The 26,230-nt window shown below is 29.3% G+C and overlaps 3 protein-coding genes across 4 annotated transcripts in view; 1 reads left to right on the top strand and 2 right to left on the bottom strand.

The window, feature by feature from the left end:
* Positions 1–2,300: 2,300 nt before the first annotated feature.
* On the bottom strand, positions 2,301–9,574 carry LOC108685294 (probable cytosolic oligopeptidase A). Its single transcript, XM_018190011.1, has 11 exons — positions 9,426–9,574; positions 8,608–8,768; positions 7,915–8,291; positions 7,568–7,724; positions 7,244–7,480; positions 6,837–6,963; positions 6,154–6,535; positions 5,947–6,059; positions 5,630–5,797; positions 4,890–5,021; positions 2,301–4,275 (listed from the first exon to the last, which is right to left on the bottom strand). Exons 1-11 carry the CDS (start codon positions 9,509–9,511, stop codon positions 4,044–4,046), a joined length of 2,172 nt encoding a protein of 723 aa, XP_018045500.1. The 5' UTR covers positions 9,512–9,574; the 3' UTR covers positions 2,301–4,043.
* A 3,219-nt stretch (positions 9,575–12,793) lies between these two features.
* LOC108685320 lies at positions 12,794–17,368 on the bottom strand. Of its 2 annotated transcripts, none has more exons than XM_018190051.1 (8): positions 17,334–17,368; positions 16,243–17,153; positions 14,450–14,593; positions 14,018–14,287; positions 13,880–13,930; positions 13,540–13,742; positions 13,248–13,407; positions 12,794–13,155 (listed from the first exon to the last, which is right to left on the bottom strand). In XM_018190051.1, exons 2-8 carry the CDS (start codon positions 17,105–17,107, stop codon positions 13,010–13,012), a joined length of 1,839 nt encoding a protein of 612 aa, XP_018045540.1. In that variant the 5' UTR covers positions 17,108–17,153; positions 17,334–17,368; the 3' UTR covers positions 12,794–13,009. The 2 variants fall into 2 exon arrangements, with proteins under 2 accessions (XP_018045540.1, XP_018045539.1); XM_018190050.1 differs by having other exon boundaries at positions 16,243–17,136; positions 17,207–17,363.
* A 1,943-nt stretch (positions 17,369–19,311) lies between these two features.
* LOC108685285 (zinc finger protein 341-like) overlaps positions 19,312–26,230 on the top strand; it is a 7,167-nt gene continuing 248 nt past the window's right edge. Inside the window, exons 1-9 of the mRNA XM_018190002.1 lie at positions 19,312–19,343; positions 20,897–20,971; positions 21,892–22,153; positions 22,302–22,650; positions 22,952–23,146; positions 23,453–24,016; positions 25,327–25,596; positions 25,676–25,888; positions 26,075–26,228. Coding sequence (XP_018045491.1) covers positions 19,313–19,343; positions 20,897–20,971; positions 21,892–22,153; positions 22,302–22,650; positions 22,952–23,146; positions 23,453–24,016; positions 25,327–25,596; positions 25,676–25,888; positions 26,075–26,228 — 2,113 coding nt within the window. The 5' untranslated portion in view covers position 19,312. The remainder of the gene's footprint in view (positions 19,344–20,896; positions 20,972–21,891; positions 22,154–22,301; positions 22,651–22,951; positions 23,147–23,452; positions 24,017–25,326; positions 25,597–25,675; positions 25,889–26,074; positions 26,229–26,230) is intronic.

Raw genomic sequence — 26,230 nt, 5'->3', positions numbered from 1 at the left:
AAAAATATTTATTTTTTTTTAATTTCCATATGTCAAAATGTAAATCATCCATTTCTGTGATTTCAAAGCAAACAACCGTCTATATTAATGTGTGCAATTAGTAAATAATATATTAAATTTAAGTCAAATTTAATACATTTTCTTGAGTTTTTAAAAGTGATGATTTAAAAATGATTAAAAATAACTCAATTAGGAATAATTTGACTTATAAATTTAACAGTGTAAATTCAGAATCAGGGGAGACACAATTTCCTTCAAAAATTATATTAATTAAACATTCCTTATTTTAACATTCCTAGATACTAGATTATGAAATTGTCGTTCACATGAAAAATGTTTTCTCTATACTATTATAAAAATACACTCAATAATGAATCACTTTACAAAAATTTAACTTATCACAATTTTGTTATTCCTTTTGAATTATATACATTTTTTAACAACAAAATTAAATAAACGACATCTTCTTTTTAACTTATTTTATAATATCTTTAAAAATCTATCAATTATAGAATTCTTAATAAAAAACTTTATTATTGGGTTGTCCGGAAAATTCATGCCGACTAACCTATATAATTTAATAAATGTATACTAAAATTTAAATCTTCTGCGTTTCAATTTTCCTTCAAAATCGGCACGAACTTTCCGGACAACCCAATATATTATGTATACGAAAATATTCAATATTTATTTAAAAAATATATCGTAAGTTATATTTTCAAATTTTAGCTACTTTTCACTTTCCTTAAAATAAATTTTGAAAATGATATGTTCCATTCATTTAATGTATAATATGATAAGATATTTTGAACATATTTTTAATTATTTTTAATAGTGTGTTGCAAAAACTAAACCGGTTTTTTCCAATTCTCCAAAGATTAGATTTTTTTGTATTTCTGAAATAACTGAAATTTAAGTATTCGGAAATTCAAAAACACGTTTAGATTCCCATTACAAGCAATCGCGACGAGGGAATTTGATCGTTCTATAAAGAATTGACATAAATAAATGCGCTCACTATAAATAAGCATAAGATTAACGAGCTCATAAATAAATTTTGCACGTGCGACGCTTGATAATGATGCAGCGAGGCATTTAGTATTCATGCAGAGAAGGTGACTCATAATCCTATCTACCTACCGCTCCGTAATATAACGGGTGTAAATAAAATCTCGAGTCGAACGGCGACGATGACAAGCAAGTGCGATAAAAACGTGCATGCCCGGCGGAAAAACTCGACTTGTCCGCAGCTGTTAATTAAGTAATTAATCTTAGAACGAGAACGAAAACCAGATCCTGTCGGGATCGTTAACATCGGTTGTTAATACTTCGACACGAAGGGTACTTAAAGACTGATTATTTTAATGATTTGTAGTGCAATAACAGTAGTGTAATATCTCATTAATGTACACTGTCAATCTTTTGTTGTTCGATGCATACATAAAAGAAAATATTTTGAAAAAAATTACAATTGGAAATCTTGCAACAATTAACAATTCTCTGAGATAACTGCCAATTAAGTCAATCAGAATTTTATTTTATCAGATAGTTTCTTTCTTCGCGGAGACTATGTATATATATCTATATATAAAATAATAATTATAGCTAATAATTACTAATAATTAGCAAAGTGTAAAACATTTTCCAGGAATTATATATTAATATAATGCAGATATTATTCAAGGAGATTGCAACCTTCAGTTCCAAAAGAAACAGATAACTTTCCAGGAAATAGATGTGTCTTGTTATCGAGTTCCACATATCGCATTATTTTAATTGCTTTACAAGAGCCTTTGCTTGGCTCAATTTTTTTTCAATTTAATGCTTATTTTAAAAGATAAATTATTTTAAAAGATTTATTACTAGTTTAAGTTGGTGACCTATGCAAATTACGATAAATTAAGTAAATTGTTCTGAATATTAATTTAGATATTCGCGGTGCATCATCTTTAACTGGTCAAATGAACTAGTCAGAACAAGAATTATCGATACATGGTAAAATAGTATTGCTTCAATCAAAATCCGTCAATAAAAAATATTTCAGATAATAAAATCAAACAATCAAGATTCAAGAAGAGATTCAAGATGCAATGTTAAATTTAACAGAATTTACACATTTTTACAATTTTTTTTTGGAAAAATATTAACAATTTGTCTTAACATATATACATACGTTTAGGACGGAAAAAAGATAAGAAAGTATAAAAAAGGCACAATATAAAAAAAAGAAGTTTGTTTATTTAAAGTTATTTATTATTTAATACACTAAATATTTTTTTATTCAAATTATTTAACCTCCGTACATCACTTTAACACGTTCGTTATCACGATGTGATTGGAAAAACCAACTCCACAACCCAAGCTTTTCTTGTGATACTTTTACACAACACATTCAAAACAAACCTCATTTCTTTACATAATCATAAAACTTAACGATGTCACATACTACTGTGATCAAAAAATAAGGTGAAATTTTTAATTTAAAATACGCGCGCTCTTCGATTCTGACAAATCTTTTTTTTTAAGTTGGCAGCACTGTCACTGACATCTGTGCCAAACTTCATGTCAATACCTGCATTTATCTAAATAGTTACGCGCGTGTTTTGAAACAACAAAAAGTTAATTTAGCGATTTTTACAATGTCTGATTTTGTTGAGCAAAGAAGTTGCATTAAATTTTGTTTGCGGAATGAAATTTCTGCTGCAGAAACATTGAGAATGTTGCAGAAGGCCTTCGGTGACCAGGCTATGTCACAAAAAAATGTTTACAAGTGGTATAAACAATTCAAAGAAGGCAGAGAAAGCGTTGAAGACGAAAAAATCGCTCTGGACGACCATCAACATCAACTGATGAATAACACGTGAATGAAATCAAAGATTTGGTGATCAAAAATCGTCGATTGACAATTAGAGATTTCGCTGATACTGTTAACATTTCATTTGGATCAATCTAGACCATTTTGAAAGATGTTTTATGCCTGAAAAAAGTGAAGTGGCACTCGTTTGGTGCCAAAAACACTCAATTTTTTGGAAAAATAGCGTCGCGTTGAAGTCTGTGAAACAATTTCTGAATATCAGGATAAGATAGAATGCATAATAACTGGAGATGAGACTTGGATCTATGATCCGGAAACAACCGACCAATCAAGCGAATACCGTGCAAAAGGTGAATCAAAATCAAAAAGATCGTGCCAGTCATTCAAAAATCAAGATCACATTAACTAAGTTTTCTTTGATCGTTATCGTGATGTAGTGCATTATGAATTCCTAGCGCCGGGCCAAATTGTTAACAAGGAATATTATTTGAGCGTTATGCAACATTTACGTGAAACTATTCACAAAAAGAGGCCAGAATTATGGGCAGACAATTCTTGATTTTTGCACTACAATAATGCACCATCTCACACTGCATTGATTGTTCGAAACCATTTCGCCAAAAATTCAACTCATATCGTTCCACAACCACCGTATTCGCCTGATTTAGCACAGTGTGACTTCTGGCTATTCTCTAAGCTCAAGAGACCGCTCCGGAGACACCGTATCGACACGATTGAGGAGATAAAAACCGAATCGCTGCGCGCTTTGAAGGCCATTCCGAAAATCGACTTTAACAATTGTTTCGAGGATTGGAAAAAACATTGGCAAAAGTGTATTGTATCCAGAGGGGAGTACTTTGAAGGCGATAAAAGGAATGAAGATTTAGAAGAATAAATAAAAATTTTAAAAGTTATAAACAATTTCATCTTATTTTTTGATCACAATAGTATATGACGTTAAACTCTCGAAACAAACTGGCATGTCACACATATGTGACCCGTGGTACCGAAAGTGTTGATTTAAACGAAAAATTCGTAAATTTTTAGTACAGTACTTTACAAATGATAATTTATTGCATTATGATTACTTCACAACTGAATTAATTCCTGGATCTTCTGTATGGATCCAAGTAATAGTATCCGTTACTATACAGAATTAATAATTATTTGCGTACTCTTAAAGAGTAATATTATATCCAACCAATATATCCAATATTATATATTCGTATCATTTGGTTTCCTTCGTCGAATTCGTTAACCCAAGATTGTCTAATAATGCTTGTGGGCTCGGATCTCTTCCCCTAAATTGCCTGAATACCTCGGCGGCAGGATAACTACCGCCCAAAGATAAAAACGTGTTACGGAATCTCATACCTAATTCCTTATGCTGTGATTCATCGAACTTGATCTCTTGAAAAGCCGTGTATAAATCGGCAGCTATCATCTCAGACCAAATTTTGCTGCAATTTAACGATTAAACAGATTAGATCAACGCTACATTGTAAATAACTACTAACAATTATATAAACAACTGTGCTTTATTACTTCATTAATATTATTACTTCATTAAGAAAAATTTCGCACAAATATAGATTATCCTAAATTTTTTGGCTTGTGAACAAGTAGACCGGACTAAACTGAATAGTTAATAGATAATTTATAGTTAATAGATAGATTAATTTCTAAAGATTGCTGATGAGCGGGTAAAATTGGCGCATAAATTATCTTTTAAAGTTCTTTATAAAATAAAATTTACTCCTTTTTTTCTTTATTTATCTTTCAGAGTTTTTTATGAATTATATTTAAAGGATGTTTTTTGAAGAATTCTTAAAGATTCTTAAAATTGTTTTATGCTTCGATTTCAGATATTCTGCTCATTAGGTAATTAAAAAAAAATTGTAAAAATTACAAAATGATAGAAGACTCAGTTTAATTCGCTCTACATGCCCACAAGCGGTGTATCAAAAAGTTTGAAATATCCTGTATAATTTGAGATAACAATTATATATAACTATCTTAAATTAAAATCAATTTGCAAAAATTCTCTAATTCGTATAAAATTGATAGATAATACCTGAAATACGCGGCTGCCCAATTGCCACTCCATATAACATCGAAATTGCAAACATGAACGTCCCTTTTTTCGAGTGGCAACACGAAATATTTCGGCCATAGGCGTTTCATGATAGTTACCCAAAATGTTTCACTGCAATTTTTTCAAAAATAAAATAAAACGATGTAAAGATCAATATTGTTTCAGAATTGTCAAATTATTATATTGAGAGAATGACAAGCGTTTTGTTTGTTTTGTAAACATTGATGTAATAAGATATAAATATATGGTGTTTAAGACCACTCCTAGTGATCTGACCACTCCTTTTAAGATAAAGTAAAGTAATTTTTATCAAAAATCTCCAAAATTTAGTAATATTAAGTACATCTTCATCAAATGATGTTTTCAACTTTGGATTCTAATTAAAAATAGGATCTATTGCTTTTATTTACACCTTTTTGAGTAGAAATCGGCTCTTTTTTAAAATTCTCCTTTTTTTTATTTATTTTCAAGATTACTTCAAGATCAATGGAAGTATTTAAAAAAAGTTTAAAACAAGTTTCTTGTTTTTTTTTTACATATATACATTAGAAAATAACACGTTACGTTAAAAAAATTCATCCGATAAAGTAACCCATTTTTGATCGAAACTATAAGTTGAAAATATTATCATTCGATAAAGCATAATTATATTTCTCTTAAATAATTTAACAAAAAAATTCAGGATTAATTCAACAGATTTTTTGCAAATCGAAATTCACCTGGAATGCAGCTCCAGATCCAAATGTGACAAATAAAGTTCTTTACAAAGCTTATAGCCAGCCAAATGCGATCTCATTTTTTTAATACTGTCGATAGCCTCCGCAGGTAATGGTTCCTTCGTTTCGTAATGTTCAGAGATTTTTTGCAACATAAATGGTTCGTACAACCTATATTCATCAAATATATACACAAAATTGAATTACATATTAGACATTAATTTATTAATTAATTAATTGCAATATTGACACAAGCATATTAAAAATATAAAGAAAGTAGGTAAATAAATAGAATAAATAAAAATAATTTTATTTTATACCAGTTCTCCATGAAGAAATCACATATGAATACTGCATCCCATTCCACAAATGACAATCCAGCAATGTCAGAATACTCGATCGTAGTTAGTAAATGTTGCAAAGCGTGTCCAAACTGTAATGTGTAACAAATAAAAGATCAATGGTTTAACAAATTAAAGATGTATATATAAATCTATTATAATTTTATAATATATGTAACCTATTACTTTTTGGAAAAGAATCTGTATGTCCTTGAAGGAAAGAAGAGAAGGTTTATCGCCTATCGGGGGCGGAAAATTGAAGATCATAGCGATCAATGGAGTGCTATTGCCGACTTTGCTCTTGCTTTTGATCGTGGACACCCATCCCGAGGCTTGTTCTTTACGGAACTTCTCCGTTCCTCTGGCGTAGGGATCTAGGTAGAAATTCGCGATGGGTGCTGCATTGGATCCGTTCAAATCGAATATGTCGAAGAACCAGACATCTTTATGCCAAATGTCCGCTTTCTTGCTTTCGACGATTTTCACATTAAAGAGCGTCTCGATGTGTTTGAAAAGACCCGACAACACAGTCGGTAGTGGAAAATACTCTTTCCACTTGTTTTCGTCACTGAACAAACACGGAATTAAACAAAGTATTTAAAGATATATTATTGTATAATATTTTATTCGATATTATAAACTTTTAGCAAATATCAATATCTTAAATGATACTTGAATTCTATAATGTAGGATATTTTACATTTTCTTTCAAATAATTATATTCTCTTTAAAATGCAATCGCGCGAACGCAATATAATTCTTTAATATATAATATAAATACATATGTTATATTAAAAAAAAAAAAAAAACAACTTTTCAATATAGTATTAAAAAAATATATGTAGGATATGTCTTGCCAATTTACTTACATATACATGCTATGACGTTGTTTTCTACCCCAAAATGCAATATCCCATACCCTTATAATATCATTGAAATCTCTCGTCTTTGCAAATTCGGTTAAATTTGCAATTTCCTTTTCTTGAATCGGTAATGCTTAAAAAAAACAGATAATTATTCATCAATTTCACATAATTATTAATCGAGTAATATTATCAAAAACATTGTCTATTATTTATAATACTTTATATTCATAATTTTAATAATATATTAATAAAAATATATTTTTTTTAACAGATCTAATTAATAATAAAACATTATCGTTCTTTCATAATTTCAACAAATTGTCAAATTAATTTTAACAAAATATAACTGCTCTAATAAATTTTCAATTATTTCTCTGTATTATATTTTTCATTCATAATAAATTAATTACCAGTACTCCGAAGAACTTCTAGCATGTTGTACAGATTCTCCAGATTACCGGCCATCTTTGTCTTCATGCTCATCTCTGCATAATTTTTAAATCCCAAGCGCTTCGCCTGTTCAATTCTTCTTGATCGGAGTTCCTCCAATGTCACACTGGCCTGAACAGATCTTTCCTGATAATTAGAGCACCGGATGACATCGGCATCCCAGATTGCCTCTCTCAATTCACGATTAGGACAATATTCTAATTGAGAAAATATAAATCGATAAAAATTTTAAGTCTTAAAAATTTCAAGTCTTTTTTTTAAATAAAAATATGAAGGATGCATACCCATAAACGGTTGCAGAATATATGGCTTTAAAGTGATTTTCCAAGGACCCATGTAAGGTTGTCTAGGATCAATCGCTATGGATTTGAGATAGTCTTCCGGAAAATCTTCCACGACATGTTTGTTATATATTACCATACTATATACAGCTGTAGAACTCTAAAAAGATCAAGTTAAATTTCAGTTTGTTGCTATGCTTTTTTCGAGACAAATTCAGTATAATAAAAATACACTATAACAAAAATAAAATCCTATTAATAATGATGCTTTTTTAAATATAATTAGTCCGGTAGCCTTTTCTAACTTTGTCATAATTATTACAAATCTAATTACAAGTTATGTGATAGACCTCATATTTCGCTTTGTATTCCTTGATTTTCGATATAATGAAATTCAAGTCAGCTGAATACTTCTCGAATTCTTTTTCTTGTAGATTCAGACCATTTAAAGTTCCTTCCAGCACATACTTGGTAAGCACTCTCCTCTGCGAATGTGTTAATTTGATGTCCTTATTCTCTAATGCTTCCTTGCATGCTCTAAAGAGTGGCGCACTGCCAAATTTGCTAGCTATGGCTCTCGTAGCACGTTCATGAATACTCATATAGCATTTTGTTGGCATCAAACTTTGATTGCCAAAATACAAAGTCTTTGCTATGCCCCAAGTCGTCTCAAGAGGAAGATATGCATCCTCAATTGGAAGCAACCATTCATTAAATACATCTTTTGCTGTAAAAGATTATAAAAATTAAAAATCGTAATTATACATATTGGAGCATATTTCTTTTTATTCAAGATTTGTATCATATTAATTTTATTACTAAACAATTATAAGAAAATCTCTTAATATTATTTATTCTCTTTCAATTCATATCATATTCAAAATTTGCTTGTACAATGTATTTAAATATTAATTATACAGCATTAAAATAATTTAATACTTAAATATAATCAATACTTAAATATATTTAATTAATATTTTCAATATAAAATATTTTTTAATAATTAAGTAATACTTCACCTTTGGTTGATACTTAATACTTACAAGTTATTTTTTCCAGACTTTTCAACTTTTCTTCAAAATCTACAGTTTGTTTTCCAATAGCTGCTACACATTTTTCAATTGTAATTGTGTTAAATTCTGGCAAATTGTCATCCTTCAGTAAAGGATTTTTCTCTGACGATTCCTCACCTATTTCTGGAAGTCTTGACACAAAAGAAAAGAAGTAAAATTGTATAAGGTGCACAAATGTACAAAACAAATGCAAATATACAAAATAAACTCAATTTAAATACCTAATGAATATAATTAAACAAAACATAAATGTAAAAAAATGGATCTAAAATAATTTTGTACTTTGTTAATATATTTAATTATATATATTAATATATTTAGGATATATTTTTTAATATATCCATTTAATAACAATGTAGATATTTAAAAACATGAATTAAATGACATTACAAAAAGTTTATTTATATTACATAATATATAAATTATACATAAACGTGCAATAAATATATAATTAAATAGATGAGAAATATTAAAAAACAATAAAAATAACTCATAAATGTACAATATATAAATTAATCAAAGAAAATTAAATGAATAACAAAGAATGCAAATTTAAAACACATGAATGAAAATATAGACAAAATTTTGAATTTTTAAACATCAAAAATATAGTTGAAATAGTAATTAATTAATAAAGATAAAAAAAGAATCCAGTACTAAATATATGCACAAATGTAAGGGAAACACAATAAAATGATATAAAACGCAGTAATCGCATTAAAAGAACACGCGAGAATCAGTGGAACCTAACCTCTATGTGATAACAAAGTAAAGAAAGATAAACTTACAAGACTATATATCCGTTTCGTTTCGGAATTTTCAAGAAATTCCGTTGCGTTAAAGCGATTCTTTTACTCAAAAAGGACACCGCCATTTTACGCAATAAGACAATTTCTTTTCAAATGTGAAAAACTCATCGTATAAACTAATCGAAATAGCTCCAACCTAAAAGCCACTAAGACTCCATCGACACATCGGAATCATACGATCTATCGATATCAAACGATATCGCCGCGCGATTAGAATCTGATCAGACTTGCATCGCATATTTATTTAATAACAGGACTGATATTTTTACATTTAAAATTCCATTTCAAATATAATTCTATTTAAAATGCTAAATATAAAATACTTAAAAAATGTACATTAATATGTACGTAGGAAAAATCATTCTGTATTTGAAAACTATTTAAAATATCTATTTAACCATTTTACATATAAAGTGGATTCGAAAAATATTTTGCATTTTAAATACATTTTTTAAAATATTTTATATTTTTTAAATGATTATTTAACTTGTTTATTGATTAATCTGTTTATTACTAGCAAAGTTCTTTCTGATAACAGCTAAATCCATGGGCATGATTTCATCGCTCTGATGCTTTTTTCTTTGAATATCTCTTGCTTATATCATGAAAATCATTCATGAACGAGCAATACACGTCAACAGAAGAGAGCATTTACTCGTAAACAAGAATCATTTCATTTGTTTATATGTAACATGATTTTATAAGGTGGACAAAAAAGATAATTATGTATAAACAAATGCATACATGTATCATGAACAATTAAATCCCATAAGTAATTTAAAAGAAAGTACATATAGCGGTGGTAAAATTTATGATTTATTTATAATTTTTTTTTAGAAGGACAAAAAATTATTTTTTATGTATAAATGTGGATAAATAGCGGACACTCGAATGCGATGTAGATTTTACCAAAATTAGCATTTAGAAATAATGACTTGTACTTATATCAACAGTTGTCAAATCGGCACGCGATTTTATTACCAGCTAAGAAAACGAATATTAAAATAAATAATATTAACTGCTCAGTAAATGAGAATGGATTGAAATGAATTGAAATGGATTCAGATTTTCAGAAATATTCGGAGGAATCATGAATGTTAAAATGAATGCTTTTCCATTCTGAATGCATTTTATTCATTTATAGGAATTGCATGGAGCATATGCCTTTTAATCTAAAAATAATATTAGCTTTTTCTATGTGCACAACATAAATTGTAAATACTGTTCAATTTAAAATTTTAAATAAGAAATGCAGTTTTTCAATCCAATTGCATCCAATTGAATCCAATTAAATCCAAAAAAGTATTCGCTATTTAAAATACGCATTCGGATAGAAAAAAATTTCAATCTATTTTAATCCATTCTCGTTTACTGGCATTTCACTTTATAACATAACTTAAAAAAATTTATTAAAATCCTTGATAATAATAAGTGTAAAAAAAAATCATACATTAAAATACATTAAAATAATCACATTAAAACAATCTGCCTTTCGACGCGCGGATCAACTGATTGGTCTGAGTTTGAAAGATGTTCGAAAAGGAGAACACTCGCGAAACACATTTCAAACATTTATTTAGAAATTAACAATATATTGCGTTGGAACAAAAGTTCGTAACGTTACTCATTATCATATGCTGCTATGTCTTTAAAAAAATTGGACAATTATATATGTCAAAGTTTTAGCATTAAGAATCTGTTTTTCGAATTGCGATACAATGAGTTTTAACAAAGTTATAAACGATCAAAATGCTCCTTTTATTTAATCTATCATAACTTAATAAAAAAAAAATTAAAACATTTTTAAAAACGGATTTTGTAGAGAAAATTTTAAGTTCACGTTAGAAAATTTTTCACGTTAGAAAATTAAAAATTTTTTTGGATATGTAACAGATTCACAAAGTAACATATTCACAAAGTAAAAAGGATTTCTCCTTTCGATCAGCTCATAATTTTCTTCTTCTTCTTTTTACATTAGGCTTCTAATGCATACGCTGATTATTCAATTGTCACAAATGTATGGAACCTACAGTTTTGCCGGTTGCGAGCCGCGGATTTTTCGAGAGATATGTTTCATATTTTTCTATATATAAAAATTACTAAATTCATAGAAATTACAAAATATAATAACCTTTCAAAAATAGAGCTTTAAAACCTTTTTTTTTTTTATTTAAATTTCATTCATATATAACGAAATTATAGTTGTTTGAATTTTGATTTGTAACATTACGAATTTTTGTTCTAGAATTTTCAATACGTGGAAAGAAAGAAATACGATCATATAATACAACAATGCGCATGATGAATAGACGATGCAATACGCACATATTTACAACGGTCGTGAATATTATAATGCGATCACAGATGATCGAGAATGACTATAAAGATAAGTGTAATTCTATTACAATGAATCAGTCGGTATAAATCAGCCGGGATCGCAGTCGCGTACACAAATGATAATTAGGCGCTCCCAAACAATAGCCACGATTAACGAGCGGACTCGAGCACTGAAGAGCAGTTACATTATAGATACTTATAATTACATACTACACGACTTTTGTAATCCACGTTTTGGTTATACTCATAAGAAAACGGGCGGAGAAAACCATATTGAATTTGGCAAACATTGCAGCAGTGTAATGTTTCTTCTGCTATCGAGAAGATTCTAACTAATATTGTCCTTTGTCGAGGAAATATGCCATAAAGTTAAAAAAAAAAATGTTGCTATTTTTCGACGTCGATACTTGCCTAATTACTGCGATTGAATACGTAAAAAATACTGAGTGTTTTTCTTTTTAGAAAAAAAGCGATTTATGTGTAATAAAAAATTTTATAAAAATTACATTTTTATAAAAATAATAATCCTTATATAAAAAGAGAGAAAAAGAAAAAAAAATTTATGTTTAATATAGCAAATATGTAAATTTATTCAATACTTTTCAATTTTTAAATACTTTTGAATTTAATTCGACCCATTCCTACGAATTTTAGATCAAATTTAAAAAAAGTCAAATTTTCAAAATTAAAAATGACATATCCATTATGGCATATCTCGCATAATCTCTTAGCACAAATCTTAACATTTATTTAACATTAAATTTAAATTGAATTCAGTAAAACAATTACTAATATAAAAAATTTGTCTGCCAATATTGAACCCATCATTTTGAAATTCTAAAATTGGACTTTAGGCTCGTAATTAGCGATCTAAGAATATTATATATATAAAATATAAAAATATTAATAAAAATCACAAATATTAATAAAAATCGTCTATCGAAAAAATGTTCTACAAATATACTTTATAAGGATTAATTATTATTATAATAAGGATTATTTTTCTCCGGAATTTTATCAATTTCATCGATGTCCTCACACCACTCAAGTTTAACCAAAATCATTTCCTTAGCGAGCGGCACATCGCACTCACTGTGGTCTGCGAAGCCTTATAACGTCCGCGATTTGAAAAATTGAAAAGAAGTGCGGATGATCAACTGGACATGTGACAAATCTGCCACTGGGAAACGATGCATCTTCGAGATACATCGTTATAATATAATAGATTATGTCTCCTTTTCCTGTGTATCACAATCGTCAATAGGCAATACCTTTTTATTTTCGCGGTCATATCGCAGCTTGCTAAGGCGGAACCATTCGCTTGCTATAGTTTCAAATTCGCATTCGTTGATACCCCTGGCTCTTAACACAACTAACAAATACATTCAATACAGTTAATATTACAACTAAAATCCTTATGAATTTTGAAGAAATAAAAATATGCAACTTATTAAAATAACTTACTTTTTAGAACTTGGATACATTTTAAATCGCACATGCGATAATTATTCCCGCGACCACACCAAGAACAACTTATGCCGAATTCATTTGTAAATAAACGGCTCATACACCGTTGTATCATATTTTTATTGCCTTTGCCTCCAATTCTTTTCATAAATTCCATCTTGAAAACATACAACTTAATTAGATCATATAAACATATTCATAAGCAATTAGATAAATAATAAATGAAATGTAATTTAATATACTACTATTATAATAAATAATATTTATACTTTTTTAAAAATTAACTTACAAATTTCGTTTTTATTTCAGCTGTTTCCATGCTTTCCTCAAATCGTTTAAGATTTTGTATAGAATTGATCGGAAGTATGTCATCGAATACATTCATTCCTTCAGGTTCTTCCTCATTAATAACGCCTCTTTCCAAAACTCTCAGTCTCCTATCGATGCTTTTTACATACCTTAATGTTTCTTCACAAACCGGAATTAGCTTTTCTGAAATGAAATCAATTATAACGTATAAATTTTCTTTTATCATATTGCTTCTAATCAAAATACATTGAGTTAAAGTATTATATGCTTATAATGTATATAATAATTTAAGAAAAATAAATATAAAATATAATTCTTACCAATGTCACTAACCGTAGCTGACGGGGCAGTAGTTGAAATAAATTCAAGATCTAAAAGAAGTTATTGTATCAATTGTGAACATTTTATCATATATAGGTATTATATATTAACTTAAAAAAATAATTTTGAATTTTTACTTTGTACATTCATTTCTTGCGGTCCAAATTCAGACGATTCATTACACTCATCCATTTGTACTATTTGTAGTGGATCAACTATCTGTGTTTGTGATTTATCATACAATGAATGCTTTGGTGTAGATAAGGCGGCAATTTGTGAAATTTTATTACAAGAGAATTGCTTTTTATGCAACAATTGTTTGTCGTGCACAGATTTTTTTCCAGACGACTCCCAATTTTCGTTTATTTTTGTCTTTTTGTATGAAGTCTGTAATTGCGAAGATGAATCTGATAAAAAAATATAATAAAAATTAGTTTAGTGTAAACACAGTTTATTTTATGCTAAATTGTCGATACAGCATTAAAATAAATTTAAAAAATACAATTATTAAAAAAATTTTGATTTCTGAAACAATAGAAACAAAATATAATTTGATAAAATTAAATTACCGCAATCTTCATCTATACTGTCATCATAAGTATCATATGTATCGTCAAATTGTTTTTCGTGTATGATTCTTTTTTCATGCCTTCTGTTTTCATCACAACTTGCATAATTAGGATCTGCTTTTTTCCGTGTCTCTTCTAAAGAATCTGTAAATATGAAATTTTGTATTGATTGTTCTTACAAACTTACATAAAACATCTACTCTCTGACGGATTAATTTTATTATATTATTGATAATAAATATGTTACTGATAATTACAATAATCTTGCGAGAGATTTGAGTACTTATACAAAAAGTACTTATACAAAAGAACATTAACTTAAGTTTGGCTTACATCAAACTTAAGGCTAGCTTACACTCTATTACTTAAATATCATTTCTCTTTTCCTTTATAAACTTCCTAGGAGATTTCATAATCCTATCATAATTTAAGAAGGTGGGATATTCAATAAACAGGTGTTCTAAATTATCATCTGCTAAGGATGTCGTTCCAACAAAAGGGGATCATTTGTATATTTCAATAAATTACTCATTTGTATGTACTTCATTGTATAAATTAAAGGTTTGAGGATTTTAGAAATTTTTCCTTTTAGCCATAATTTTGTCTAATAATTCTCAATTTATGATATAAATAAGATCTATGGAACATTTTTATTTTTTTTTACTAATAAAATCGGTATACTTATCGGTTTACTTACATTTGACAAATTAATTAAAACAAATTTTATTTTAAGCCAAAAATGCAATCTGCTCATGATACACCAGTTGCTGACCAGTTTTTTAAAGATGTAATTCTATATATAAACCGCAAATTTAATAAACAATTATTTATCAAATCATTTATTATTTCTTTCCTTTATTCAACAAATAAACTTCTGTTTAGACATTTTTTGACAATTTGTATTTCCTCTTTCCACTATATCAATCTATTTAAATTGTCAGTGTATAGTGGAAATTTGATAAAAAATAAATACATATAACCAGCTCATTTTTTTTATTGATAACTAATATAATAATATATAAAAAAGATCAAAGGGAACAAAAACAAGGCATTATAAAATATTTTTAAAAATTTAATATGTTCAATATATGAAAATTAGCGAAAATAATTTCAATTTTAAAGTCTTCTTCAGTCGCATATGAATTATAATAATTAAACTTCAATTAAACTTAGTCATGGTATAAGAATTAAAAAATTAGAATGTTAAAAAGTGTGTAAAAATGATAATTTTATTAATTGAGAATAGAAGTCGCAAATAGTTGTAAAAGAATTGACCAAAAGGAAACACTAAATTTGCGGATAATCGAACTTCTATATTATTTATAGATAATTATTTATAGATAATCTCTATTTTTATTTTTATTTATACTAATTAGACGATTAGTTTGTGAAAAAAAAATTATAAAAATAGTCATTTTTCAAATTTAAACATTTTTAATCTAAAAAACTGTTGATTAAGAAAAAAGTTTAAAAGATAAAAAAAAAATTCATTTTGATCTAATTAAGCTTATATAATTTTTTCGGAATTTTTATTTAAAATTTAGGTTTTTTAAAGAAAAAAATTATTTATAATTATTCAACGATCACATTAAAAAATAAAATATATATAGATGTTTTTTTGCAGAATGTAGAGGAATCAAATTAAATAATTTTCAGCCACTACGTTACTTGAAAGGTTAATGAATTGAAAATGGAAATTATTCGTCTATCAATATCAGCAACTTTCTTCCATTAGAATACTAATTATTTTTCAATATACATTTCAATTTTCAAATTGCTGTTTTCAAACTCACCAATTGTATCGATATCTATAAACTTTAATTCAATAATATGATTATTCTCTTCCTCATTTTGTTTGTCTTCTTGGTTTTCTATATTACAGATTCTGTTTCTAGATGTAGATTTGGATGATGTATGATCCATTTGATTACACGAAACGTATCTTGAATTCATAGCACTATAATCTTTATTGACTTTGATATATCGTTTACACATTTGTCTTGATATTGTTTTACTATTTGACTCTTGATTTGCTTGAGTCAAATATTCATTTGATTTATTCTGACTGCTTTCTTCATTTAGCTTTTCATCACTCCTATCATTATCCAATTGATTAATAATATTCTCTTCATCATTTCTAGACATGATAAATATTTGGTTTTCAGTCAACTCCATTTTTGTAGCTATTTCACATGCCTTTTTAAATGTTAAATCATCCTCCATCAATAACCTCTGTTTAATTTGTTCTGAACATAAACCAAAGACGAATTTGTCTCTCAAAGCTTCATCCAAGAATCCTTCAAATTTACAATATTTTGACAGATTCTTCAATTTAGTTCGGTATGATTTAATATCTTCACTACTATCTTGATTTGCACTGTAGAATTTGTATCGTTCTGCTATTACAAGCCTTTTTAAATTATAATGATTTATTAATGTCTCTTTTAAAGCAGTATACGTCTTTTGACTAGGTAATTGTGGAGACAAAAGATCTTTTAAAACATTATAAGCGTCTCCCCCTAATAAAGTCAAGAAAAGTGGCACTTTCTTCTTTTCATCTACATCGTTACAAATAAATAATTGTTCTATTCTTTCAATATAAGTCGTTATATCAGCTTGATTTGGATTAAATGGTTCAATATTTCCGATTAGAGACATTGTGCTGACTTTGTATATGTCTTATAATTCTATAATACGTAGTAACCTTGAATGGAATGTTATAAACTTAGAACATATTTAAGGTTATAAATAACGCACGTGGATTTTCCAGAGTCGTCACCAGATATGATCAGTTTCCGTACAGAAACTTACATAATGCATATCTTTTCTAATAATTAATTTGTCTTAACTTTATTTACTATTGATATAATTAGAATAATCTTACGTATCAAAGAGTATCAAAGAGCACCGCCAATCTGGATACTTTAGACGCCGGATATGAAAAAAAAGAGATAGATCCATGCGTGACCAGAATAATCAGATGTTGTAGAGAGAAACCTGAGAGTGGATATCTTAGCTTTTTTTCTGTACCAAACCTCATAGGGTAATGTCCACGTTTTTGTGGTTTTTTTCCGTGCTATTATGTGGATTTTTCTGGTGAAAATTTTTCTTAGAATTTTTCATATAATTTTTCAGAATTTCTATATAATTTTCAATATCATATTTATTATATGAATTAGCACTTTTCAGAAAATCTACGTCTTTTCTCAAAATTTTTCATATATGAATTAATTATGAAATATCGTAAGATTTCTAAAATTTTTTGTAAGTATAATTTCTGATGAAATATTATAAAAGCTAAAAAAAATATTTTTTTTTTAATAATAGGATGAGAAAATCTCAGAATATTTCAAAATATGAATATAACCATTCGAATATTTCTGAAAAATGTTTCAACTCCTATAAAAATTTATTTAAAAAACCACCAGGATTGACAAGGGTGAACAATCAACTTTGTTTATTCATCCTTATCACTGACAAGATACTATTTAAAGACCGACATTCTTATGGGAGATTCGCATTCTTGAGAATATTAAAATGAGTTAATATTAAGAGTTAAAAACTGATAATATTGTACTTATTTTATGATTTATTAGTTTAATAGACATCTATGCGTTTTATTTATCCGTTTAGAACTCAAAAATACTCGATTTTTCTTTAAAATTGTGATTTCAGTGTTATCATCAAAATTTGATTATCAATTTGATTATCAACAGAGATGATAACTGCAGAAAAAAAATTGTAATTTTTCTGCAATGTATAAGATATTATAGCTTTATATGTATGCATATTTGTTTATGGAACATTTATATCATAAAAAATCATGAATTTAGTAATGCTTGAGCCAAATATTTATGTTAATAATAACAAATTTAAATCAATAATAAAAAATTTATATAATTTTCACCTCGTTTCAAGATACAGAATCGATTTCCTGATTTATGACTAATGGCTTATTGTAGAATGGCCATTACAATAAGCTATTAGTCATAAATCAGAAGTCAAGAGGTCGATTCTGTATCTTCAAGGTGAAAATTACAAAAACGAGCAAATTTACTAGATGTTGACCAATGAAATAATCAGTATTCTAGTAAATTCGCTCACTTTTATGTCCCATTTTATTCATAATCAGACCTTATACTTAAAAGCTTTCTTAAATTTATCTTTAGATGCTCAGCAGCCAATGAAATAATTCGTAGAATATCTAAAGATAAATTTAAGGAAGCCTTAAATATAATATAAGGCCTGACTATGAATACGAGTATTATAATTTTCACCTCATTTCAAGATACAAAATCAATCCCCAAGAGATAAAAATTGTGTCCCCAAAAGATAACAATTGACTGTGGTTAATGTTTAGTTTCTGACTTCTAAATTATGACTATATAACGGCTTATTGTAAAAGGACCATAACCACGTAATAGTAACTAATACTTTCCAACTAGTAACTTTCTATCGAATTATCTTAATTTCGGCGATGCATATAAACATAAATATATGATATGAGTATTTAATTAATCATTCTGATGCACATTGTACCAAAGTTTAGTACATCGTTCTTTAAATACCTTGAAATTAAGATAATTTAATAGAAAGTTACTAGTTAGATGTAAACAGGGTCACGCACGTTTGGAATCATTTCGAACATCTGGCATCTGTAAAATGGCATCCCTGATTGCTCTGTGATGCGATGTTTCGTTTTGAGGTTAAGTATCGATCAGTGCGCTGGTGCCGTCTCGGCAACGACGGGGACGCGAGAGTGATGCTCGTCATGTTTTCATCTCGGCGGATCCCGCCGATCCGCGCGAGTTAGAAGTCAGTGCCTCCGTTACAATGACAGTGTGCTGATCGCTACAGCGAAACATGGCGCAGTCTATCCTCGATGTTTTGACAGGTAAGGCGAGTGTCGACCGAAATAGGCGGGGTTGACCGATCCCGGAAACGTCAACAATCCACCTCGAGCCTTCGTTCCTCGGGCATGGAATAGACTGTCATTTTCTTTCTGCATCGCATCTCCACGAGCTCGTCTTGCGACGATAATTTCAAGTACGCTAGGTAGTACGAGAGACTGAAAGTGCGCAGATTTTTAGGGTTTGAAAGACATAAAAAATGGGGATCGTCGACTTAACCTGCCTCGATGCATCTTATAAATTTGTAGCGATCTATGCTTTGCGTACTCCCAAAATCATACTTTTATAATCTGAAGATGTTTGTTGTATTACTTGTTCTTGTTTAATTATTTGAATATTAAAATGAGCAGGCTCTGAAATAATAATTCAAAGGCTAGAAAGGAAGCCAAGAGCCAACACAGTTATTCATGTATGAATTGTTATGTTATCAGAGAATGGAAGTACAATAATACTCCGTTACTTTTACCGTTATTTTTTTCTAATAATGATTTGATAATAACGCTGCAATTTTTTATGATTGTAACAATAACTAAATGCTAAGGTTGTATTAAGGTTGGAGAAGTCACATTGAAAAGTTGTCACCGCTATATTTTTATGAAAATTATTTTGAAAAAAATAATTTGTTACTTGTAATGCAGTGATGCACACATTACTTTATTTGTTACAAGTATATAATAGTAAAAGTAACTTATTGTAAGTTACTTTTTTTCAGAAACAAGTAACTTTTTGAATCTGTTACAACTTTGACTTTTCCAATTCTGGTTACCATTACCATCATAAAAAAATTTGCAACGTCATAACCAAATCATTATCATAATAAAATAATGATAAAAAATAACACACGCTTCTATTTCCTGATACATATTTATAATAATTATTATTAATGTAATAGTTGATCTTGTTTAATTATATATTGAAAATTTAAGTAAGTAAGGCTCTGGAATAATAATTCGAAAACTAGAAGGAAACTTATTACATGCTATTTATGCATGTATTATTGTATTTGCAATAATTGATATACAATGAATAATGTAGTTGTTTTTGTTTCATTATATATTTGAAAATTAAAATAAGGCTCTGGAATAATAAATAAATAATTCAAAGGCTTCTTAGGGAAGGAAAGCCTATAAAAGTGAATACAGTTTGTGTATAAATTATTGTACGTATTATTGACAATAATTAATATACATTGAACAATCATATTGTAAATGGTTCCAGATTTGATCCTCTTCAGTGCATATTATACATGTATAAGTTAGGATTCATAAATTCTCTAATCATGTAGTCAAAAGAATCAAATTGTTAAAAAATTGAAGTCATCAATGGAAATATGATAGATCTGATTATTGAGACTCATTATAGTTCATTATAGAATTTAAAATAGAAAAACTAATACGTACATTTATATAAATGAATTAAATTTGAGTCAATGATTAAAATAAGAAGAATGAACGATTTAATTAATTAATTAAGAAATTAATTATATAAATAAGTGAACAATTGTATCTCATATCTTAATTATTTGATGGTTTTACAGATGTCTCGCTGGATGGTTCCTCTGTGCAATCCTTGCTGGAGTCTCAAAACTTGATAGCTGAAGTCGAACAGTCAGGTACTTATACTTCAGAAGATGAATCTGATGATGAATCTCTAAAAAAAATGGATTATTTAGACTTCTTTTTTTGAGTTATAATAAATTAAAAAACTTATTCAATAAGTTTTTGTCTTTCACATAAAAGTAAAACATAATATTCTGATGTGATTTGACATTATATTATTATAATAATGTAATAGTTATGATTTTAAGATTTGCTATACTAAAACTGCCACAGCGAAAACCAAATAGTTCAAATATTTTTTAAAATCTATAAAAGTAAATCTGTTTATTGATTTTTGCTTTAGATTTATTCTTTAAGCACACAATTGAGATGTATTTACGAGTTATTGTGTATATATATATATATTGTGTATATATATATTATATTATAATTGTTATTTTATTTTGAATATATTTCAAATATATCTGCATTTATGTAAATTTACTTCTTTTGGAAGTAATTAAACAAAAGATTAGACAGGAATTAGAATAAATGTTTTTTAAAAAATTTGACAAAATTAGAACATATTTTGATGAGGCAATATAATCTAAACCCAATTCAAATTTCTCGTTAAAAGATTATAATTTAAGACTCAAACTGAAGTTATGAACTTAAGTTATAAATTTAAATTTCAATGATAGAATTTTAATATTAACAGCGCGAAAATTTGAAATGTATTTAATTATGTTATATCCCTTCTAGAAATATATTCTCTGAAAAAAACATCTCTGACATTTTTTTCATGATGGAAAGATATGTATTTCAAATAGTTAATCTATTAACTAATTGTTTAGAAAAGAGAGACAAATTCTTATGAATAAAAATATTCCAAAAATAACATAATTATGTACATGTTAATATCTTCTCATGTATATGTTAATTATATCTTACATATTGTACAAATCGTTACATAATATTAACATATCTTCACCAGCGATTGATCAGGATGAGGAAGACATATTCCAATGTGGCAAATGTAAAAGTCAGTTTACATCACTTCAACTGTTCATACTCCACAAGAGAACGCATCAGAAAACGCAGCAGCAAACAGTAGACTTGACTCAATTTCTAACAAACGATGAAAGTCAGGTAATGCATGTAGAAGATGTCGTTCAAGATGAGTCGCAGTACAATTCGCAGGAAACCTTTCAGCTTGGAGAACCTATTATTCTCGAAGAAGCAGACATGCTATTTAGGTATGTTGTCATTGATAATTGTAATTCAATAAATTTGAATTAAATATTTTCGTGCCGCTTTAAATATATAGATTATTCCTTGCTTTTGTAAAATTTATTCTTTAATGTGTATTATCTTTTTTTTTTAATCTGATCTGAATTGTTACAGTGTGGATCAGGAGGCTGCTAATTATTTCATGACAGACTCCACGTTCAGCGTGCCGATCATTTTGAGTACAGAGAACCTGGATACTTTCGATAATGCTACCATCGAGGCGACGAGGGAAGATTCAAGCGAAGTACCGACGATACTGCAAAACGACATCAATTCACAGGAGGATGCCTCGAGTCAATCCGAACATCCTAGCGCTTCGTTGACGGACAACGAGCTATCTTTGGCGGACAACGAGCCACCTTTAGAGGACAACGAATCCTCTCTTGAGAACAACGAGACATCCCTCCAGGATAATTTACTCAGTGTATCAGAAAATGGCATCAATCGAACGCAGAACTTAAGGGTATCTTTGTATTGATGACTTTCTCTTTTTCCAAAACAAAAAATAAAATTATAAAACTTGGTTCTATAAAAAAATATTAAATTGTAATTAATGTTTTCATATTATTTAATTATAAAATTTAATTCAATTAATTAAAGTTTAATGTGAGACTTTAATTATAATAACAAATATAATGTAAATCTGTTTTCAAACAATTTTTCTAAAATGCGAATTTATTTAAATTACTAAATAAATTACAGAGGTCAGAGATTAATGCGAATTTTTTATATTAAGATACACATATTCGATTACGTCATTACAGTACAAATGCGGTTATTGCAACAAGCAGTTTGCAAAAAAATTCTATTGGCAACAGCACGAACGTTCTCACACTGGAGAAAAGCCTTATCAATGTGTAGTATGTGGTCGTGCATTTGCGCAAAAATCAAATGTGAAGAAGCATATGTCCTCACACAAAGTATGGCCTGGCACCGCCATTCACTCATTACCACCAGAGGTACAAAGTTTTTAATTAAACTAATTACTAAGATTTATTTTTCTTTTCGAATTTTTTACGAAGAGAAAATTTATGAATATTTTTTTTATAAAAATATTTCCTTGCAAGAGTAGGAACATCTCTAAGAAAAAATTTTTTCAAGTATTATATTAGTTTTAAGGCACTAAGAGCACTTTAAGCACAGATATTAAACACAATTTAATTGTAATTATATATAATTTTTTATTCATTAACATTTATATTATTTATTTTTACCTATTATTTTTTTATATATCATTTTAATTATATTCTTCTGAATACTTTTAGGCGCCTCCGGACGGAAGTATCGACCGCACGTACCATTGTCAATTCTGCAAAGAAACGTTTGATTCGTACAAAGCTCTAAAAGGCCATCTAATTGTCTCGCATCTGGCATTGAAAGTGTATAAGTGCGTGCAGAGCAGCTGTAGTATGATGTTTTCGGATTTGGAGGAATTCCTCGAGCACACGCGCAACCATAAGTGCTCGGAATACCGATGTCACGTGTGCGGCGAAGTATTCAGTACCCTGTCGGATCTTGGTGGCCATCAGTATGTCCACTCCGTCCAGAAGCAGAAGACCACGGAGAAGTATTATTGCTGCTCGACTTGCAAATCGTCATTCTCAAATCTGGAGGCATTGCAGCACCATAAGGAAACCACTACACACAACTATGCATGCCTGCATTGTGGCAAAAGCTTTCTCATCGAGAGATTTCTGCGCCGTCACCTCAAAACTCACTCGGCATCGGCGAGATTTGTCTGTGAAGATTGTGGCAAAGCTTTTAAAACCGAGCAGTATCTGGCTAATCATAAGCTTATACACAGCGAAGAGACGCCTTTTACATGTCCGGTAAGTAAGAATAATTGCAATGAATATAAAAAAATTAGGATTTTGCGTTAATGATATTCAATGTATACTTCAAAAGGATATATTTTGTGGAAGTAAACTATTGTGGCGACTCGCCACTAGAGGAATCAACGAGATTCGCTCGGATTCGCGTGAGCACCCACCACAGCCATGCGAATTCCCTTTAAATAGAACGTCAATCTAAATTCATTCCAGACGTCTTGTTGTATGATGTTGTATGTATTGTAGGATAAAGCAGGTCTACATCCCACACTACATCGCCTTACTGATGAGTCTAGTAGTGTGGAACTGGGACGAAATACCGACTAAAAAGCTTCGAGTCAGGCCTCCTTAGCGAATATGAACATCATTCGTACAAATATCCATTGGTGACCCCGATGTGATCTAAAAAATGCACACGTATTCGGTCCCTTAGGAACACATATGTGTTCATAAAGACATTCACACACACGCTCACAACGCTCACACATAGCGGCACCGAGCAGTATCGAACAGGAGTAACAATGAACAATGATGATCGCCACCGACCGCATCGCGCTCGTCCCTGATACTTATCATTCCGACGCAATCCATTGGATCGCATCATTGAGGTGGAGTCCTGTGGCGACTCGTTACCAGAGATCCAACGGGACTCGTTCGAATTCGCGTGAGCACCACAGCCACGCGAATTCCCTTTAAATAGAACATCAATCTAAATTCATTCCAGGCATTTCCTTGTATGTAGGATAAGGCAGGTCCCACACTATATCGCTTTACTGATGAGTCTAGTAGTGTGGAACCGGGACAAAACGCCACGGCCGACCAAAAAGCTTTGAGTCAGACCTCCTTAGTGGACATGAATATCATTTGTACAGATATCCACACTTTACAATGCTAGGCAATTTCCACAATTAAGCAAGTAGATTAGGTTAATATTATAATTATTATTTAAATATAGATGTTTTTTTTAATAACATAAAAATAAATTCTTTGCAATAGATATAACCAAGTAGTGCAGCAAAAAAATCTGTAAACATTAAGAAAACTTTAAAATTGATCTTTGATTCCTTTATGACCAATTGACTTGACTCATACTTTACCTCCTATTCTTTGTCCTTGAATATTTATTACCGGACAGAATTTGAAAAAGTTAAGCTATTTCTGAAAAATCTTACAGATGGGAAACCGAACGAACGGACGGAGGAACCAACACTGAAAATGAAATTATAAACTTTACTATATTGACACTTAATAAATTGAAATATAGTTGCATATTGTTTATTGATGTTTGTACTTTTTATTTTAAATTATAGCATTGCCCAGCCAGATTCAAGCGGAAAGATCGACTGGGCCGGCATATGCTGATCCATGATTTGACGAAGAGACTTAAGTGCCCGTTTCGCAATTACTTGGGCTGCATGAGTGAGTTTTCGCGGCCAGACAAGCTCAAACGGCATCTGCTGACACACAGCAACGTCAAACGATTCAGTTGCAGCCACTGCAATCGCAACTTTCACCGAGCGCAAGCTCTCAAACATCATGAGATGAATAAGCACAGCCTTAAATGTGACATTTGCTCCCATGTGAGTCCTATTTCTCAATTCAAACACAAAAAACTCCAATCAGTTAATTCTTCTTCAGCTGATTAGTAATATTACGCAGGCTTTTAAGACTAAAGAGCAATTGGTTACCCATAATTGCGAACAATCGAATGAGACCAAGAAGCACACGAGCTCTCAACTACCGAAAAAAGCATCCGGATCATTTAAGCCGAGGAAACCCACCCCAAAGAGACAAACATTATCAAAGACTGCAATCCCGCTTGCCGATAAAGAGAAATTAGAAAAGTTTAAGACTGATGAGATGGAAAGAAAGGTAATTTATATCTTACAATTAGATCACTCTTTCTATTTTTATTTTTTTATTGCATTTCAATCTCCTATTGTTTTATACTTTTCTCATTTAAAGATTGTTAATATATTATTCCGCTTAATTTTTTTCTTTAAATCTTATGTCTTTTTTTTCTGTCTTTTAATCATATCACATCCCTCTCAATTGTAGATTGCCTCTGAAACATTCATATCTGGTGATATCGACGAGGAAGCCAACAAGAAAATGGAAAATATTCCTCCCGTTTTGAAAACAGAATCAACTGGCGGTGAATTAAACGAGCGATCCGACTCGCCAGTTACGGACTTCGAGAACGATTTCAAACGC

The sequence above is a fragment of the Atta colombica genome, unplaced genomic scaffold (genome assembly GCF_001594045.1).
Source record: "Atta colombica isolate Treedump-2 unplaced genomic scaffold, Acol1.0 scaffold150, whole genome shotgun sequence".
NCBI lineage: Eukaryota > Metazoa > Arthropoda > Insecta > Hymenoptera > Formicidae > Atta > Atta colombica.
The sequence above is the reverse complement of the archived record's forward strand: the minus strand, read 5'-3'. Positions and strand labels throughout refer to the sequence as shown.